Consider the following 19,055-nt stretch of genomic DNA (forward strand, 5'->3'; position numbering starts at 1 on the left):
TACCAGACTTAGTGTCAGAGTCCTGTGTTTAAGCCCTGGTCATGCCACTTAAAAGATTTCTGATTTTAGGCAAATTGACTCACCCTCCTTAAAACTATTCTTTATAGAAAATGGGAATAATTTCTCAAAGAACTATTGGAAATCAAGAGAAGTAACGTAAGGAAAGCGTGGTACATACTAGGCAAGCAGTGAATATTTGCTGACTCTGAACATCAGCTTCATTTAAATGAACACGTTTTTTGGGCAAGAAGTAGCTTAACTGAGGGCAGTCGTTTGCATGTTACGTGCTCATGAGCAAGCGGATAAGAGACTAAGGATAGTTTTGTTTCAGTGTGGAAGTGGTAAAGCAAAGTGGTAAACCACCACTCTTGTGGTTGCTGTTAAATAAGTAAACTGTACATCTGTATGTCTGTAAAATCACAGCTATGGGTAGACTGATTTTCACCCTGGATTTATTGTACTAGATTGCCCCAGCTGATGGAAGTAGTGCGATCCAACTATGAAGCAATGATTGATCGTGCTCACGGAGGCCCAAACTTTATGATGCATTCTGGGATCTCTCAAGCCTCAGAGTATGATGACCCTCCAGGCCTGAGGGAGAAGGCAGAGTATCTTCTGAGGGAATGGGTGAATCTCTACCATTCAGCAGCAGCTGGCCGCGACAGCACCAAAGCTTTCTCTGCGTTTGTTGGACAGGTAGAGCTTTTGGAAAGAAAGGTGCTTTTTATTCAACATAAGTAGGGTGTGATGCCTCCAATATTAAAGCTCAGTATTACGTACCTGTGGTCAGACAGTTACCTCCATACTCATGCAAACCCAGTCATCATTGTATGGTTAAATTACAGCCTGTTTTCTCATGGTTGATCACTAAGCAATAAAGGCAACATTCCCTCTCACCATTGATTCTGTATTCCATTTCAGTTGTCACAGCTACAAAGTACAATGGGTCAGATAATGAATAATGAAACTACAAAGTGTATTTACTAGCACTGATGGGACTGTGGGCTAATAAATATGTGAAATTCTCACAATAGCCCACATTAAAAAAAATGACAAAAATGCTTACTTAAATGGTAGAATGTTTTATTGTATTTTCTAATTTAAATATCTACCTAAATTAGACATGTTCCTTTGGAAAATATCTACCTAAATTAGTGACATGTTCCTTTGGAAAATAATTTTCAGTATTTTCATTAGATTTGATACAAATTGGACTTTGACTTAAAAGTGTTAGGAACAAAGCTCCTAGCTGAAAATCAGATTTGGCAGGAATGTCTGTGAATAGGATGAACAGGAAAAATGTCAGAACCAAGCCATAGTACCATTTAGCATTCTGTTTTTGATCGTCACTGGTTGCTTTCAGTGACTGTGAGGGAATCACACAATAAGTTCATGTGTCCTAATTATAATATAACTTGGCAAGAGTGGTACTTTTCCTGAATTGACCTTGGAATTTCCTTTATTAGAACTGTTGTAATTCTTTTTCAGGGTGAGTTGTCTGCTTATTTCTGCAGATTGACCATTATATTTCTTCAGACTGAACCCAAAACTTTTAGGTATATTGCTAAAGAAAGATTACAAATTAGGTCTCTTTTCAAATTAATGACAATTGAATGTGGAAGAGCTGACTTCAGTTCTAGAAGTTATTTGAAATTAGGTTTACTTTTCAAAATGAATGTTACTTAGTAAATCATACTGAGTATACTTCTCCCCTAAAAGAATTCAGGGAATTACAAAGCATACCCTACTGAAAAGTTATTACTGCATGTTTATAGTCTGATTTGTAATTTGAATGGAAAAAATTGGAATCCATTGGTCTTTCCGATCATTACTATTTCATGGGTATGGATGTGGCACCTGTCTCAGCCCTTCCTGCTGGCTTATTTGCTCTCATTTCATCTTTCTCTTGAAAACGATAGTGTATTATACTTTTCTGTGCTGTTTTGTGTCCTTCTGAAAATTCTTTCCTTCTTGTGCTCCTACTTGACCATAGTACTCTGTCCTTATTCCTCAGTCACTTTTAGTTTTACAGATACCAATGTAGACAAAGTCCGTTTGCCATGCTGGCATTCTGTCCTAGTAGGGTACAGTATTATCATAGTCTAACCAATTCAGTTGTCTTTATTGCTTATCAGGGACAGTTGTTTCAGAAATTTCAAGGTAACCTTGAAGTTTTTTTTTCTGAACTTGGTTTCTCTGTTTAGTAAGTACTGACCTGTTCTTCCTCTGTAGCCTTAATACATATTTCACTGTTGTCTTTTTTGTTTGTTTGTTTTAAAGGAGTGAGGGGAACTAGCCAAATAAATTCCCGCTGTGCTTCACTTCTAGTTCATATGTCATATAGTTTCTAATTTTTCCTTTCTTTTAAATAAACTTGTGTTTCCCACATTATTTTAACTTAGTATAACATTTTATTACATTAAAATACCTAGATCAGATTTGTGTGTATTTCCATTTGGTACTTACCTATTGTACAAATTATTGATTTTTCTGGGGGTAGCTTGTTGGAGTTTTAAAAGCTTTGTTATTAAGTCAGTTTGAGGAAATTATCTTCAAATCCTTGAGAAGTAAATTACCTTAAATTCTGTGAGAAAGTAAAATACATGCAATTTAGTCTCCTCTTTGGAGTCCACAATGTCTTAATATGACTTAAAGTTACGAACAGTTGGTTTTATTTGCATGGTTAATTTTCCACATTATTTGGTGGGGACATACTGTTCAAAATTGCCATGATAATCTGTCAGTTTCCATCTTCCCTGTTCTACATTAAACTTAAAACTGGAGGAATTGTGTCATGGCACCTTAATGGGAAAATAATTCTGATAATACATTTATTACAATGTAAGAATTAGAAATATGACAGTAGGAACAAATGAGAATATCTCTTAAGCATGAAAATTAAAGGTATATCAAGTTTATTTGTGTGTGTTATCTCATTGTGTCTTTATTTTTTGTTCCTGTGGTAGATGCACCAGCAAGGAATACTGAAGACTGATGATCTCATAACAAGGTTCTTTCGTCTGTGTACTGAAATGTGTGTTGAAATCAGTTACCGTGCTCAGGCTGAGCAGCAGCACAATCCTGCTGCTAATCCCACCATGATCCGAGCCAAGTGCTATCACAACCTGGATGCCTTTGTTCGACTCATTGCACTGCTCGTGAAACACTCAGGGGAGGCCACCAACACTGTCACAAAGATTAATCTGCTGAACAAGGTCTGAAACCCTTTCTTGCCTTAGTCTTGGTCTACATCAGTGGGATTTTTTTTTTTTTTTAAAGAGTCTCACTCTGTCACCCAGGCTGGAGTGCCTCCCAAGTAGCTGGGAATACAGGCATGAGCCATGATGCCTGGAGCTTTTCTATTTTTAGTAGAGACAGGGTCTCACCATGTTGCCCAAGCGGGTCTCAAACTCTTGGCCTCGAGTGATCCACCTGCCTTGGCTTCCCAGAGTGCTAGGATTATGGGCATGAACCACCATGCCCGGCCACATCAGTGGTTTCTTTTTTTCTTTTTTTTTTTGAGACGGAGTCTCACTCTGTCGCCCAGGCTGGAGTGCAGTGGTGCGATCTTGGCTCACTGCAAACTCTGCCTGCTAGATTTGTATCTGCCTCCTCTCTACACCATTCTCCTGCCTCAGCCTCGTGAGTAGCTGAGACTACAGGCACTCACTACCACGCCCGGCTAATTTTTTTGTATTTTTTGTTTTGTTTGTTTTATGTTTTTTGAGACGGAGTCTCATTCTGTCACCCAGGTTGCAGTGCAGTGGCGCAATCTCGGCTCACTGCAAACTCTGCCTCCCAGGTTCACACCATTCTCCTGCCTCAGCCTCCCGTGCAGCTGGGATTACAGGCGTCCACCACTGCGCCCTGCTAATTTTCTGTATTTTTAGTAGAGACAGGGTTTCACCGTGTTAGCCAGGATGATTTTGATCTCCCGACCTCGTGATCTGCCAGCCTCGGCCTCCCAAAGTGCTGGGATTACAGGCGTGAACCACCGAGCCGGGTCACATCAGTGGTTCTTAACCCTATTTGAGTCCCTCAAGTGATCTGCCTGCCTCAGCTTCCCAAAGTGCTGGGATTACAGGCATGAGCCACCATGCCTGGCCACATCAGTGGTTCTTAACCCTATTGAGGCCAACCCTTCCCCAAAACATTTTGTTAACTCCTCTTTTCTGTCCTGAAATTAAATTTGTAGATAATATGTAAACATATCTGCTCTGTCTTAGAATATAGTGCCTTAATAGAAACACAAAAAGAGATCATAATGTATTTCAGTATGTTAATGCTTGGTAGTGACTACAGTATGAATTTGCCCCATACACAGAATCATTGTGAGTGGGTGGCTAGAAGTGCCCCCTGCTGATAGATTGGCAGCTCAGGTACGTGAGTGACATTAGCCATTGGCTTATTTACACAGTGGAGTTCTTGGAAATCTGAATATTAAAGCAGTGCAAAAATACGTGTAAAAATGGATTTTGATTTTGGATTTGGGAAATTAGAGATGTGTTCTTCAAGCCCCTCACTGTTCAGTGGGCAAGTCAAGTGGAATGAGATCTCTGCAGCCTAACAGCTTTCCTGGCCCCTGCCTACTAAATGCCAAGATAAGTGTAAATCATTGCCACATGTCAACTTCATGTCAGACCAGACAAATTAGATTGTTATATTGTGTTTAACATGGTGAAATGTAAGGGGGCCTTGCTGATTTCTAGAGCTGAAGAAAAACCATTGGGCGTTTGTAGAGAGTATTCAGGTGTGGTCCAAGGATGTTGAAATTCAAAGAAACATACAAAACACTGAAGGTGGAGTCAGACCAATTTATGGCCCCATCGGTTGCCAGCATGTAATTTTGTATTCAAATTGTATATATGCTTTCTTTTAATGTTGGGTTTAAGAATGCAGAGTTTAAAAAGCATGACATCAAAGTGGTAAGTGAATTATCCGAATGATTTACAAGCTCTAATTTGTGTTTTATATAGGTCCTTGGTATAGTAGTGGGAGTTCTCCTTCAGGATCATGATGTTCGTCAGAGTGAATTTCAGCAGCTTCCCTACCATCGAATTTTTATCATGCTTCTCTTGGAACTCAATGCACCTGAGCATGTGTTGGAAACCATTAATTTCCAGACACTTACAGCTTTCTGGTGAGAATTGCGTTTGAAATTTTGTGTTAAGGTTTGCTGGATTAATGTAGTAAAATTTGGGGAGTAGAACCCTTGAGCATTTTGAGCCTACATTCATGTGCTGTTCACTGTATTTAAGTTGGATTGTGCTTCTGACTAAGGTTTTTTATTCTTTCAGCAATACATTCCACATCTTGAGGCCTACCAAAGCTCCTGGCTTTGTATATGCCTGGCTTGAACTGATTTCTCATCGGATATTTATTGCAAGAATGCTGGCACATACGCCACAGCAGAAGGTGTGGCTGCAGTTTATCTCCTGTACATGAAGACTATGACTACCTGGGCTTATTTATTAGCATTGCCTATAGATTTCTGTTAGTCATTTAGTAGTAATTGTACTTCTTCCAAACTTAGTTGGGAATTCTATTAAGTGTTCACTCAAGTCAAGTACTTGACTGTCTCTGCCTGAAAGCCATTCTTCAGTGATTAGGTGTTGCTGCTTCAAGGTTGTGGGCCCCCTGTGTCAGTCTCTCAAGTTTTTTAAAATTGTTTTTTCCTTTCTTTTAAAATGTTTTGCTTCTTTATACACAGGAATGATTTATTTTACATATTTGTCAGTTAAGGGGTTTTTTGGGGTGGTAGGGGTGTTGTTTTTAAAGTTGAAATCCATGTGTGCCCTCATAAATATCTGAATAAATCTCTGGGTAATAGGGCTCTGGAGCTTGTTGATTTTAGACTCTCACTTTAAATGTGGAAGGCTCTCAAACTAAGGTTGAGGACTACTGGGCTATGTTATTTTGAAGGATTATGATCCAGTTCTATTTAAAAGTTCTTTATCTAATTGGTAATACAACACAGTTAACATGAGAAGTTCTTTTCCTCCCATCTTGGAATTAAATTGGCAAATGAGTACTGCAGAAAGTACCATTTTTTGGCCCCTCAGATCAGAAGAAATGTGACTGCTATGTAATGGAGTGAACTTGACAAAGAAGGTGAAATAGCTCTTAAATGAAGTTGGTTTTATTTGGTGGAGAAGGGTATTCTAGGAGACAGAAACACAACATATTAAATACAATTATCCAGGAATTAATTGAACATAATTGGTATAGTTGGGGGAGGGTGAGCAGGCCGACTTTGGCTGAAAATAGAGAATTCATGTTGTGGACTCAACAAGGTTATTTGCAAAGAGTTGAGGAGTTGAAAGAGGGAAAAGAAATGGCCGAGACTTAATAAGGAATTAAGAAAACACATTTCTAGTTGTCAGTTTCTGCAGTTGACTGTTTTGTGTTCTATCAGAAGTTTCCTCTTTAAATTTTTAAATTTTGCTGCAGGTACACAGGGACCATTATGTCTTGAAATCTCTGGAGCCAGTTTGTTTCAAATATTATTTCCCACTATCTCTGTAATAACTTGGTCCTTTTTAATCTTTTTAATGCCAGTCTTTTTTCTTTTCTTTTTTTTTTGAGACGGAGTTTTGCTCTTGTTGTCCAGGCTGGAGTGCAGTGCCGCGACCTCGGCTCACTGCAACCTCTGCCTCCCAGGTTGAAGTAATTCTCATGCCTTAGCCTCTGGAGTAGCTGGGATTACAGGTGACCAGCACCACGCCTGGCTAATTTTTTGTATTTTTAGTAGAGACAGGGTTTCAACATGTTGGCCAGGCTGGTCGCGAACTCCTGACTTCAGGTGATCCAGCGGCACTCAGCCTCCCAGAATGCTGGGATTACAGGCGTGAGCCATTGTGCCTGGCCTTTAATGCTGATCTTTAGTAGAGATACTTCCTCTGTTATGTTAAGAAGTTAAGTCAGTGTAGCTGCTTGGGCAACTTGTAGTGGCTGAAAAACAGCTGAGTATAATTATGACTCATACATTTCTTTCTTTCAGGGGTGGCCTATGTATGCACAGCTACTGATTGATTTATTCAAATATTTAGCGCCTTTCCTTAGAAATGTGGAACTCACCAAACCTATGCAAATCCTCTACAAGGTAATTAACTTGTATTTATTACAAATTAAAATAACTGAGATCTTAAAAATACACTTTAGGAATCTGAGGCCTTATTTTTATTAAGCCTTTAAGGCAAGACATACATTCAGAAAAGTGTAAAAACCAAGTGTACTTGCATAATCAGCACCCAGATTGTACAGTGTTTGTATGTTCAACTTTAGAAGATACTACAGTTTTACAAAGTGTTTGTATCAGTTTACACTTTTAAACAGCACAAAGGAGTTACTCTTTTTCCCACATCTTGCCATATCTGGTATTGTCTGTTTTTCATTTTAGCCATTTTGGCAGTTGTATTGTGAGATCTCATTGTGGATTTAATTTCCTTGGTGATTTATCTCTTTTTTTTTTTGGGGGAGACAGTCTTACTCCGAAACCCAGGCTGGAGTGCAGTGGCGTGATCTCAGCTTACTGCAACCTCCGCCTCCCAGGTTCAAGTGATTCTTGTTCCTCAGCCTCCCTAGTAGCGGAGACTACAGGCATGTGCCACCATGCTTGGCTAATTTTTTGTATTTTTAGTAGACATGGGGTCTCATCACGTTGGCTACGCTCGTCTCAAACTCCTGACCTTAAGTGATCGGTCCGCCTCAGCCTCCTGAAGTGCTGGGATTACAGGCCTGAGCCACTGCACCCAGCCTCCTTGATGATTTCTTAATGAGGTTTTCATGTGTAGATCAGCCATGGATATCACCTTTTTGTGGTGTTCCTCTTCCAGTCTTGGCTCTTGTATTTTTATTTATTAAATAATTCTTTATATGTTTTAAATGCAAGCCCTTTGTTACTGTATATTCAGACATCTCCCATTCTCACAGCTTGCCCTTTTACTCCCTTAAAGGGGAGGTGTCTTTTGAGGATCGGAAGCTTTAAAATTTATTGTAGTCAAAATTGCAGATTTTTAAACTTTTATTAAAAGTTGCTTTTTGTGACTTGTGTAGGAAATCTTTGCGTGTCTCAACATGCTAAGGTGTTCTATTTTCCACCTATCTGAATTGTCAGATTTATGAGCATAAAATCATTTAATGTTCTGAAACTGTTTTTTATGACTGTAGGATCTGTAATGTGTCACTTCTCACATTAATTTTTGTGTTTTCTCTGTCAGTCTTGGTTAGGGTTTATCAATTTATTTTTTCTAATAACTATCTTGGGCTTTGATTTTCTCCCTTTTGGTACTTTAAAAAATTTATTATACGCTTTTACTCTGCTTTGATTTTCGTTAGTTCTTTTTTTTTTTTTTTTTTTGAAGCTTCTGAAGATGCTTATTACATCATTGTTATCTTTGTTTTTTGTCCAGCCTCCTCTTCTAGCATATTCATTTCAGCCTGTAAACTCCTGATGCCTAGTTTTTCGTCATACGTAAATGGAAATATTTGATAAATTGTCTGTGATAATGTTAATTAAAGCCTAAAACTTTTTAAGAAATGTTACTAAAGTATACTTTATTCTTTTTGTGGGGGGGGGAGCTTAACGTTATAATAGGAAAATGTTACTCCATTTTCCTTACTTAGTGTGGAAATATTTTTCTTGTTTTTTAAAAATAGGGCACTTTAAGAGTGCTGCTGGTTCTTTTGCATGATTTCCCAGAGTTCCTTTGTGATTACCATTATGGGTTCTGTGATGTGATCCCACCTAATTGTATCCAGTTAAGAAATTTGATCCTGAGTGCCTTTCCACGAAACATGAGGCTCCCCGACCCATTCACTCCTAATCTAAAGGTAAGGTTCTAACTAGTTAAAGGAAAACTTGTGTCTTAGTATTTCAGTCCTTTCTCTGATAAGTAGACTGTTCCGCACTTCCCTACCCACATAACATGCATACTGTTAAGGGTACTCTTTAAAGGAAATAATCATGTTATTAAGCCTGATACAGGGTATGATATTGTTGCTATTGCTGTTGCTGGTGAATGTTGATTCACAGTCTTTTTCTAGTTGCTAGTTTTCATATTAATTTTGATATTAATCGGCCGGGCGCGGTGGCTCAAGCCTGTAATCCCAGCACTTTGGGAGGCCGAGACGGGCGGATCACGAGGTCAGGAGATCGAGACCATCCTGGCTAACACGGTGAAACCCCGTCTCTACTAAAAAAATACAAAAAACTAGCCGGGCGAGGTGGCGGGCGCCTGTAGTCCCAGCTACTCGGGAGGCTGAGGCAGGAGAATGGCGTAAACCCAGGAGGCGGAGCTTGCAGTGAGCTGAGATCCGGCCACTGCACTCCAGCCTGGGCGACAGAGCGAGACTCCGTCTCAAAAAAAAAAAAAAAAAAATTTTTGATATTAAATTTAGCTCTATTTACAGAACCCCAGCTTAGGTGTTTGGGCAGTCATTTGCTGGGTGTGCCCCCCATGGCAAAGAATTGCAGAACAAACAGACCTTTGTAATCTTTTTCTGTTTTTGAGGCAGTCTTACTCTGTGACCCAGGCTGGAGTGCAGTGGTGCAATCTTGGCTCACTGCAACCTCCCCTTCGCTGGTTCAAGCTATTCTCCCGCCTCAGCCTCCCAAGTAGCTGGGATTGCGCCACCACACCTGGCTAATTTTTGTATGTGTTTAGTAGATAGGGGGTTTCGCCTTGTTAGCCAGGTTGGTTTCAAGCTCCTGACCTCAAGTGATCTGCCTGCCTTGGCCTCCTAAAATGTTGGGATTACAGGCGTGAGCCACCACGCCCTGCCATAGTCTCCATATTTCACAGTTTTGTGTATCTGTGTGTTTGTGCGAGTTGTTCCTTGGTCCCTTGCTGTTCTTGGAGGATTGGTTCTAGGACCTACTGGGACATCGAATTTTAAGTAAGCTTAAGTCTCGTATGTAAAGTGGCATATAACCTTTGCGTATCCCCTTAAATGACATCTGTATTGCTTATGGTACCTAATGTAGTGTAATGCTATTATGGAAATAACTATTTTAAACTATATTAGTAACTTACTAAAATTTGTGTTTTTTAATTGTATTATTTTATTATTTATTTATTTTGAGACGGAGTCTTGCTCTTTTGCCCAGGCTAAAGTGCAGTGGTGCAATCTCGGCTCACTGCAACCTCTGCCTCCTTGGGTCCAGTGATTTTCCTGCCTCAGCCTTCCAAGCAGCTGGTACTATAGGCGCCCGCCACCATGCCTGGCTAATTTTTTTTGTAGTTTTAGTAGTACGGGGTTTCACTAGTTGGCTAGGCTGGTCTCAAACTCCTGCCCTCATGATCTGCCTGCCCTGACCTCCCAGAGTGCTGGGATTACAGGCATGAGCCACCACACGCGGCCTTTATTGTTGTATTATTTTTTATTGACCCCATCATCTGCCTCTACCTTCATCCTCCATATTTTCTATTTGAGGTTAATTGGATATGGAACCTAAGGGTATGGAGAACCCACTGTATTTTTTTAAGTCATTGGAATAAAGGAGAGAGAGGACCACTTAAAATCTCAACACCCTGACATGGCTACTATAGTTAGTTTGTTTAAGAGAGGGGGTTCTCACTGTGTTGCCCAGACTGAAGGGCAGTGACTATTCACAGGTGCGAACATAGTGCACTTCAGCCTCAGGCTCCTATGCTCAAGCTGTCCTCCTGCCTCAGCCTCCAGAGTAGCTGGGACTAGAGGTGCACACCACTAGAAGAGCCCAGCTATAGTTTAAATGTAGTCTCTACTCTGTCACATGCATTTGTTTGTTTGTTTTTGTTTTGAGACAGAGTTTCGCTCGTTGCCCAGGCTGGAGTGCAATGGCGCGTTCTCCGGCTCCTCTGCCTCCTGGGTTCAAGCGATTCTCCTGCCTCAGCCTCCCGAGCAGCTGGGATTACAGGCACCACACCCAGCTAATTTTGTATTTTTAGTAGAGACGGGGTTTCTCCATGTTGGTCAGGGTGGTCTCGAACTCTGAACCTCAGGTGATCCACCCGCCTCAGCCTCCCAAAGTGCTGGGATTACAGGCGTAAGCCACCGCGCCCGGCTTCATTTTTTTTTTTTTTTTTAAAAAGGAGTAAGTGTGATGTCTTGTCTTGCTGGGGCTTCTTTTCAAAGACTCTTGGTGAGTGAGGAATGTTATTCTGGATAATTATTTTGAAATCGAAGTCCAGGAAAAGTCAGTCAGTTGTGCAAATTAGACCTTTGCCCAAAAGGTATCTTGCTTCTGGAAAGGAAAAACATTATGGAGTGAGAAATTTTTATCATTTTGTACCAAGATTCTTCTAAAGAAAGAAAGACTGATTAAAGTAATAAAATGTGGCAGCTGTGCCCTTCAAGGCATTTATAGTGTATCTAGTTTTAGAAAAACAGTCCCATCACTTTTTAGCATAGATGTAATTTACTAATAAAAATGACTCTGCTTGTGATTCTTGCATTTTATCTGTGGCAGGTGGACATGTTGAGTGAAATTAACATTGCTCCCCGGATTCTCACCAATTTCACTGGAGTAATGCCACCTCAGTTCAAAAAGGATTTGGATTCCTATCTTAAAACTCGATCACCAGTCACTTTTCTGTCTGATCTGCGCAGCAACCTACAGGTTAATTGGTTTGGCTTAAAACTCAGCTATGTCTTCCATAGAAAGCACTTTCTATGTATGGTTCTGTGTGTGGTCCATTTGGGAGTTAGTCTTTTATTGTCATTTCCATCAGTTGGGTGAGGTTAACTGGATTTATGTATTTTACTAGTTCATTTCATCAGTGATATTTTGCTACAGCTTTGGACGAGACAGCCCTATAAGAGTAGACCACTGACAGTCATTAGCTGTTGGTACTTCCAGGGTTTTTCTGAATATGTGGATGCTGATTTACATTTCTCTGTAGGGTATTTGGAAAGATATATATTTATAATCTGTATATGCCATGCAACTACAACTTTCTCTCCAAATCTTTGACACAGTGCATATTTTGATTTTATAAACTTTAGAGTTGTGCCTTGAGTACAGTGATAGAAGCTTTGGCTTTCTGAGGGAAATCACATTTCTCTTACTGATACAACCACCTTTGGAGCATCTGTGTATTTGTTAAATAATCTCAAAAATTCGAGCAAGTGAATCACCGTGAATGTTCAGCCTTTCCATGAAGGTGTAAGAAGGGTTTAGAAATACTGGTGCTAGAATTGGTCCTCTGCAGGAGTAAGCATAAAGAGTACTGTTTTGCTCATTTTAAGGTATCCAATGAACCTGGGAATCGCTACAACCTCCAGCTTATCAATGCACTGGTGCTCTATGTCGGGACTCAGGCCATTGCACACATCCACAACAAGGGCAGCACGCCTTCAATGAGCACCATCACTCACTCAGCACACATGGATATCTTCCAGAATTTGGCTGTGGACTTGGACACTGAGGGTGAGTGAAGCCTGCCAGTTTTCAGAGTAGAGTTCTCTGTGCTTTTTGCTACAGTCTGATCACAAAAATGTAAAAATGCTTCAAGCCACAATAGTTGAAGGAATGTTCTGTCAGTATTTTTATTTACAGGTCTGGCTGATTATTTTATCTTTAATTGGACATTATCTGCTCAGTGCAGAAAATACAAAAAAGCATAAAGGAAAGAATTATCCAGAATCATGCAGTATCAGTTTTGGTGTATGTGACTGAAGTTTTTCAGTGTGAAAATAAACTTAAAGTCCCTTTAAACATAGGCTCTTGTTACATTGTTTTGTTAGGCTGCCTTATATAATAGCATTTTTATTGGTGCCTGTTTGGCAGGTATCTTGTTAAATGTTCATGTATAAAGATTAATAAATAGGACTCTCCTGTTCTGCAAAAAGCTCACAGTATAACTCCTGTTGCAGGTTGCAGCTTTTCCGCTTGAGCTACATTTCTTTTGGTCCTCTATGTGTATCTTATATAATAGAGACCCCAGTTAGGTGCTAACTAGTTGTGCAGTCCTGTCCAGTTTTTGCATACATATATTTTAGGGGGACACTACTCTTTAACTTTGCTTATTGATTCTTGAGAGATACATTATTGTTGCATATATGCTGCATGCCTGTATGTGGGATGGATTTAAGACAGCTTCACTCAAGATATAACAAAATTGAATACCATCACGTCCAGAGCTCGGCAATGAAAGGACGGAAGCCTTTAGAGAAACGTGTCACTGTGATAGACTCACAAACACAAGTAATGTCAAGCAGAGGCAGACAACCAAACCAAATTAAGATAATACTTACTCCGATGTAGTTTAGATTAATGGTTCTCAAAATGTGGGCTGGGTACCCTTAGGGTGTCAAGACCTTTTTAGGAGGGCTGTGAGGTCAAAAACCGTTGTTTGTTTGTTTGTTTGTTTTTAAAGCAATAGAGTCTTGCTGTCTTACCCAGGCTGGAAGGCAGTGGCTAAATATCGGCTCACCACAACTTCCGCCTCCTGGGTTCAAGCGATTCTCCTGCCTCAGCCCCGAGGAGCTGGGATTACAGGCACGTGCCATCACGCCCAGCTTATTTTCTGTATTTTTAGTAGAGATGGGGTTTCACCATGTTGGCCAGGCTGTTCTTGAGCCCCTCATCTCAAGTGATCCACTTGGCTCAGCCTCCCAAAGTGCTGGGATTACAGGCGTGAGCCACCCCGCCCGGCCCAAAACTGTTTTCATCATAAAACAACATTTACATTTTTGGGTCTATTCTGTCATGTGTACAGTTGAATTCTCAGAGGTTACATGAAATATACTGTAACAAGTTGAACACAGAAGCAGAAATGAAAATCCAGTTGTCTTTTATTAAGCAAGACTTAGAGATCTGCAAAATGTAGAAAAACGTAGTGATGAGTGTCACCAGAAAATAGTTCATGTTACTTATATTAGCATATAGTGGGTCTGTTTTTAAAAATGAATATTTAAAAAAACCTAATTTCTAATGTGGAAAATACTGAAATAAAACTCACAGAAATGAGAACTCTTCGGGGTCCCGAGAACCACTGCTTTAAACCAAAGATTAATTTGAAAGCCTCTGTCAGAAACCCAAACCCTAGCCAGTTAGAACTGTTTTCCCATGTTGGCCTTTCAGACTAAGTCTTAAGTCAAGGTTTCTTAATTTCTAGGTCGCTATCTCTTTTTGAATGCAATTGCAAATCAGCTCCGGTACCCAAATAGCCACACTCACTACTTCAGTTGCACCATGCTGTACCTTTTTGCAGAGGCCAATACGGAAGCCATCCAAGAACAGATCACAAGGTAAGAAAGCAGCTTATTTTTTAAATGCTTCAAAAGGGTTTTCTTCCTTTCATCTTAAATTCTTTTTTTTTTTTAAATTCTCTATGCTTTCAGTGTTCAGTGAAAATCTATTGTTTGGTTGGTTTGGGTGTTTTTGTTTTTGTTTTTTTGGGAGATGGAGTGTTGCTCTGTCACTGAGTCTGGAATGCAATGGTGCGATCTTGGCTCAATGCAACCTCCACCTCCCAGGTTCAACCTTTCTCGTGCCTTAGCCTCTCAAGTAGCTGGGATTCCAGGCACCCGCCACCATGCCCAGCTAATTTTTGTATTTTAGTAGAGACGGGGTTTCACCATGTTGGCCAGGCTGGTCTTGAACTTCTGACCTCAAGTGATCCGCCCACCTCAGCCTCCCAAAATGCTGGCATTACAGGTGTGAGCCACTGCACCTGGCCTTCAGTGAAAATCTTTTACATGTCCAATAATGTGTTAAGTGTGGGATACAATTGTGAGCAAAATGGGGATGGTTGCTGCCCTCCTAATACTCATTCTGATGAACATGTATCACAAGTAGAGAATTATAAATCGTAATCATGGCTTAAATGAAAAGTAGTTTACACCACAAGGCACATTTTGATTAAAGGTCAGGAGTTTCTCTGAGTTGGTGGTGATAACCAGTCCTAAATCATGCATGCCTATGGAAGACTGTGTTAAGGACCTTGGACTTTTCCTCATTACCTCTGGGTTGAAAGCAGTAGCAATAACAGGAAATAACAATAGTTAGGAATCTGTTGCCGGATTGCCTAGACTATATATAGCATTAGAGAGATTGTGATATATACACACACACACACACACACACACACACACAAACACTTTAAAAATTGGACTAGACTCTTAAAACTTGCTCATTTGCCTAATAATACCTATGATGCTAAATATGGTATTCCTTTGTGTACTAAAATCTAATATCTTATTGGATGCTTAGATGATGATGATCCATTTTGTTTATATAAAGCTGCAGTAAGTCTCCTTGGGCTTGTAATCTTTGTTATGCTTCATGTACAGTTGGTATGTGAAAGGATATAAAAGCCAATACTGGCATTCAGAAAAATTTTACGAATTTACACGTGCACTAGCAATGTTAGAATTCTTTTGAGACAGTCTCGCTTTGTCGCCCAGGCTGGAGTGCAGTGCCTCAATGTCGGCTCTCTACAACCTCTTCCTCCTGGGTTCAAGCAATTCTCTGCCTCAGCCTCCTGAGTAGCTGGGATTATAGGCACCTGCCACCACGCCTGGTTAATTTGTTGCATTTTTAGTAGAGACGGGGTTTCACCATCTTGGCCAGGCTGGTCTTGAATTCCTGACCTTGTGATCCACCCGTCTCAGCCTCCCAGAGTACTGGGATTACAGGCGTGAGCCACCGCGTCCAGCCTGCAGTGTTAGAATTATTATTTTCTATTTCCTTACTTTTCATTGAGAGTGAGCTTGCTTGCTTATTTATTTGAGACAGAGTCTCTTGTCGCCTAGGCTGGAGTATAGTGGCATGATCTCGGCCCACCACAACTTCCCACCTACCAGGTTCAAGTGATTCTCCTGCCTCAGCCTCCGACTGCTGGGATTACAGGCATGTGCCACCATGCCTAATTTTTGTATTTGTAGCAGAGACGTGGTTTCACTATGTTGGCCAGGTTGGTCTTGAACTCCTGACCTCAGATGATCCACCTGCCTCAGCCTCCCAAAGTGCTGGGATTACAGGCATGAGCCACTATGCCTGGCCTGGAAGCTTATTCTGGAAATTACTTTTTGTACTAACTTCGTGTGCCATGTACTCTGGGCTTTATGTGGCTTCCTCTCCCCCATCACCCCTTATTCTGAACAGTTCTGAGGTAGATACCATTATCTGCACTTGACATTAATACTTAGTCTTCTAGGGCTAAGAGCAAGGTTCAAACCCAGGTATTCCATCCCATGCCATTTGGAGTATATTGATTAATCCACCTGTCTTTACTACTAAAGGTGAAAACTTTTGCCTGTGGTTTAATAATCAGGGAGAAGTTAGAAAAAAGGGTAATGGAAGAATCATCATGAATTTGTATGCTTCTCTGCATTAACTAGCTCTTTTCTCCCCTTTCCCAGAGTTCTCTTGGAACGGTTGATTGTAAATAGGCCACATCCTTGGGGTCTTCTTATTACCTTCATTGAGCTGATTAAAAACCCAGCGTTTAAGTTCTGGAACCATGAATTTGTACACTGTGCCCCAGAAATTGAAAAGTGAGTTCAAAGTAATTTTTAATTGTCTGGGAATGAGACTGGAGACTGAAAACCTTATTTGTTTCTAGGTTGGGTCAGTGATTAGTAGTTGAATGAGATGCAGGGTATTGTTAGGCCTACTCTTTAATCACAGATTTGTAACTGTCTTCATCCTTCAGGTTATTCCAGTCGGTCGCACAGTGCTGCATGGGACAGAAGCAGGCCCAGCAAGTAATGGAAGGGACAGGTGCCAGTTAGATGAAACTGCATCTCCGTTGTACGTGTGTCAGCCTAGAGGTCTCACTGCACCGAGTTCACAAACTGAAGAATCCTTTCAGCTCTTCCTGACTTTCCCAGCCCTTTGGTTTGCGGGTATCTGCCCCAACTACTGTTGGGATCAGCCTCCTGTTTTATGTGGGCACGTTCCAAAGTTTAAATGCATTTTTTTGACTCTTGGCCAAAATTTAGAAGATGCTGTGAATATCATTTTGAACTTGTGTAAATACATGAAAGAGAAAACCTTTGTCTGGAACTTCTTGGCTTTGTGCAAGCTGTGTCCAAGGCAAGTACATAAACTGGTACCTTGTAATAAAGAGGCAGCTGATGCCATGCAGTTGTCTGAGGGCATAGCTCCATGTCCTCTGACATTCCTGGTGTCCCAAAGAATAGCAAATGCCAGTTTGAATATTATGTAACTTATTTTTTTAATGTGGACAGGGGACCTTAAAAATCACTAAGTTATTAAAAATGTGGATGTGCTAGAATTTGATATGTCTGGGAACATGGGAAGGGCTCACAATTGGAATCCCATGAGTTTCTGTTTTTCTCTACCCAAACCCATTCCAAAGCTGACTGCATTTGTACCATCTTACTTATTTTGGGGATTACACACCTCAGCCGCGTGAGATGGGGGTCAGCTCTTTATAATAAAGGGAAACTAGACCAGGCCTAAAGCCCACCCCCTACCCTCACCCCTACATCCCTCTTCTGAAACTTAAAAACAGTGGGAATATAGGAAAGGGAACCAAATCTCATTAATTGTTCTCCCCATTACCCCAATGAATGGCCATACAGGCTAAGCTGAATAATGACAAAGTTGAAAGGACCAATACAGCCCCTTTTATAAGGGTTTTGAACGTTTTGCAAATGTATTGGTCCCTGTGCTGTATTTTGTAGCCTTTTCCCGGGCTTCAGCTCCCCTACTTCTTGTATGTGTATGCATACTGTAGCTAACCATTAAAGTCATGACACACACGAGTCCACTGTGCCTTTCTCAGTAGCAGCAGCCAGTGCTGGTGGTGAGGAGGAAAAGTGGACAGTCCAGCCTTGCAGACCTTGGGGCCATGGGGGACCATCAACTACTTGCTGAATGATAGGTCATTCCCACTAACTAAGCTGGCATGTTTAAGGAAACTGTTTTTCTTCCTATTTCAACACTGGAAAATTGCTGGAGCAGGTTTCTCTGGTTAAACAGAATTTAAAATGCCCAGTTTTAACACCCCCCAGGTATTTTGGTATTTTTTCTTTTTAAAGAAAATGAGTAGATGTGTATTTTAAAACTTAACCCACTTAAAATTTGCCTTACCTTTCATGACTGTCAAGTTTTACAGCCAGAGAGGACAAAATAGTTCAAAATTAAATAATTGAAGTCCTCCATGAGTGATGTCTTAGGGTTTATTCCCTGAGGGGTGGTTTGTGCCATCTAGAGTGAACTTCGGGTAACTGATCATTGAGTGCCAGTTACACAGCTTATTAAATCCAGTCTTTTAAATAAAGGTTAAGTGATTTCCTCAAACTAGACTTAGATTTAAACCAGGGTCTACCTCCAAAGTCTATTATGAAATGCTGAAACACAACTGGAAGACCTATTACTACCGTATTTCCACTGGCTTTGGTTAAAACAGAACAAAATAGCTGTAACATGCTTTAACAATTAGCAGTGATTCCCAAGTCTGCTGTTCTCAATCCTAAAACACATCACCCTTACCTCAGTTTATCCTAGCACACCACGTTTGCTACTTTTCCTCTTGGTGTTTAATAAGAAAAAGATCCAAATTTTCCCTTTTTCAAACATCAATGAGTACTAGCTTAGAATAAAAGTTCTTATTGCTGTTCCTTCAGGGAACAGGGAAACTGCCAACTTGTGTCAGTTCCAACAACTGATGTAAGATCATCTTCTGACCATAGCGAACCTGTAAGGCTTGCTGTTCCCTCCAGCTGAGTTGGGCATAGACTTCCTTATTACTGAGTAAATCTTGGTCAGTTTTTAAGTCTGTGGCATAGGTCTGTAAGGTCAATAGAACACTGTTTCGTAGCAGCTGTCTCCACGATGCTTTGAGCTTGGGAATATTTGTGATCGTCAGGCTGCCCTCTTCCCTTTTATTATCTCCCCCTCCATCCTGGTCTTTAAGCTCTCTGAACTCCTCAGCAGGCATGCACAGTACCTAGAAACAACCACAGAGCCCTTTAATTAGGATGTACTACTTTTGTACTTCCAAAATGATTCAGGAGATTAAACCCATCTTAGCATTTATTAAAAACCCCACATTTCATCTTCTAGCTGTTTTGCTTTAAATACTTAGATTATCAGC

At 40.5% G+C, this 19,055-nt stretch overlaps 2 protein-coding genes across 8 annotated transcripts in view; one reads left to right on the top strand and one right to left on the bottom strand.

Annotated features, from left to right (window-relative positions):
* The window catches only part of CNOT1 (CCR4-NOT transcription complex subunit 1), a 108,068-nt gene extending 91,085 nt beyond the window's left edge, over positions 1-16,983 (top strand). For 3 of the 6 annotated variants that reach the window (XM_050772858.1, XM_050772860.1, XM_050772859.1), the window contains exons 39-49: positions 465-717; positions 2,967-3,215; positions 4,977-5,140; positions 5,298-5,415; positions 7,001-7,102; positions 8,659-8,832; positions 11,453-11,602; positions 12,232-12,412; positions 14,103-14,235; positions 16,351-16,485; positions 16,644-16,983. In XM_050772858.1, coding sequence (XP_050628815.1) covers positions 465-717; positions 2,967-3,215; positions 4,977-5,140; positions 5,298-5,415; positions 7,001-7,102; positions 8,659-8,832; positions 11,453-11,602; positions 12,232-12,412; positions 14,103-14,235; positions 16,351-16,485; positions 16,644-16,722 — 1,738 coding nt within the window. In that variant the 3' untranslated portion in view covers positions 16,723-16,983. The remainder of the gene's footprint in view (positions 1-464; positions 718-2,966; positions 3,216-4,976; positions 5,141-5,297; positions 5,416-7,000; positions 7,103-8,658; positions 8,833-11,452; positions 11,603-12,231; positions 12,413-14,102; positions 14,236-16,350; positions 16,486-16,643) is intronic. The other 3 variants (XM_050772861.1, XM_050772863.1, XM_050772862.1) reach the window with 1 other exon arrangement.
* The window catches only part of SETD6 (SET domain containing 6, protein lysine methyltransferase), a 63,335-nt gene continuing 55,352 nt past the window's right edge, over positions 11,073-19,055 (bottom strand). The window contains exons 8-9 of one of the 2 annotated variants that reach the window (XM_050773003.1): positions 18,657-18,908; positions 11,073-11,227 (exon numbers count right to left, since the gene is read on the bottom strand). In XM_050773003.1, the coding sequence (XP_050628960.1) occupies positions 11,198-11,227; positions 18,657-18,908 (282 nt within the window). In that variant the 3' untranslated portion in view covers positions 11,073-11,197. Of the gene's footprint in view, positions 11,228-17,143; positions 18,909-19,055 lie in introns of those variants that run through there. The other variant, XM_050773004.1, reaches the window with a different exon arrangement.

The sequence above is a fragment of the Macaca thibetana genome, chromosome 20 (assembly GCF_024542745.1).
Source record: "Macaca thibetana thibetana isolate TM-01 chromosome 20, ASM2454274v1, whole genome shotgun sequence".
Classification (NCBI taxonomy): Eukaryota; Metazoa; Chordata; class Mammalia; order Primates; family Cercopithecidae; genus Macaca; species Macaca thibetana.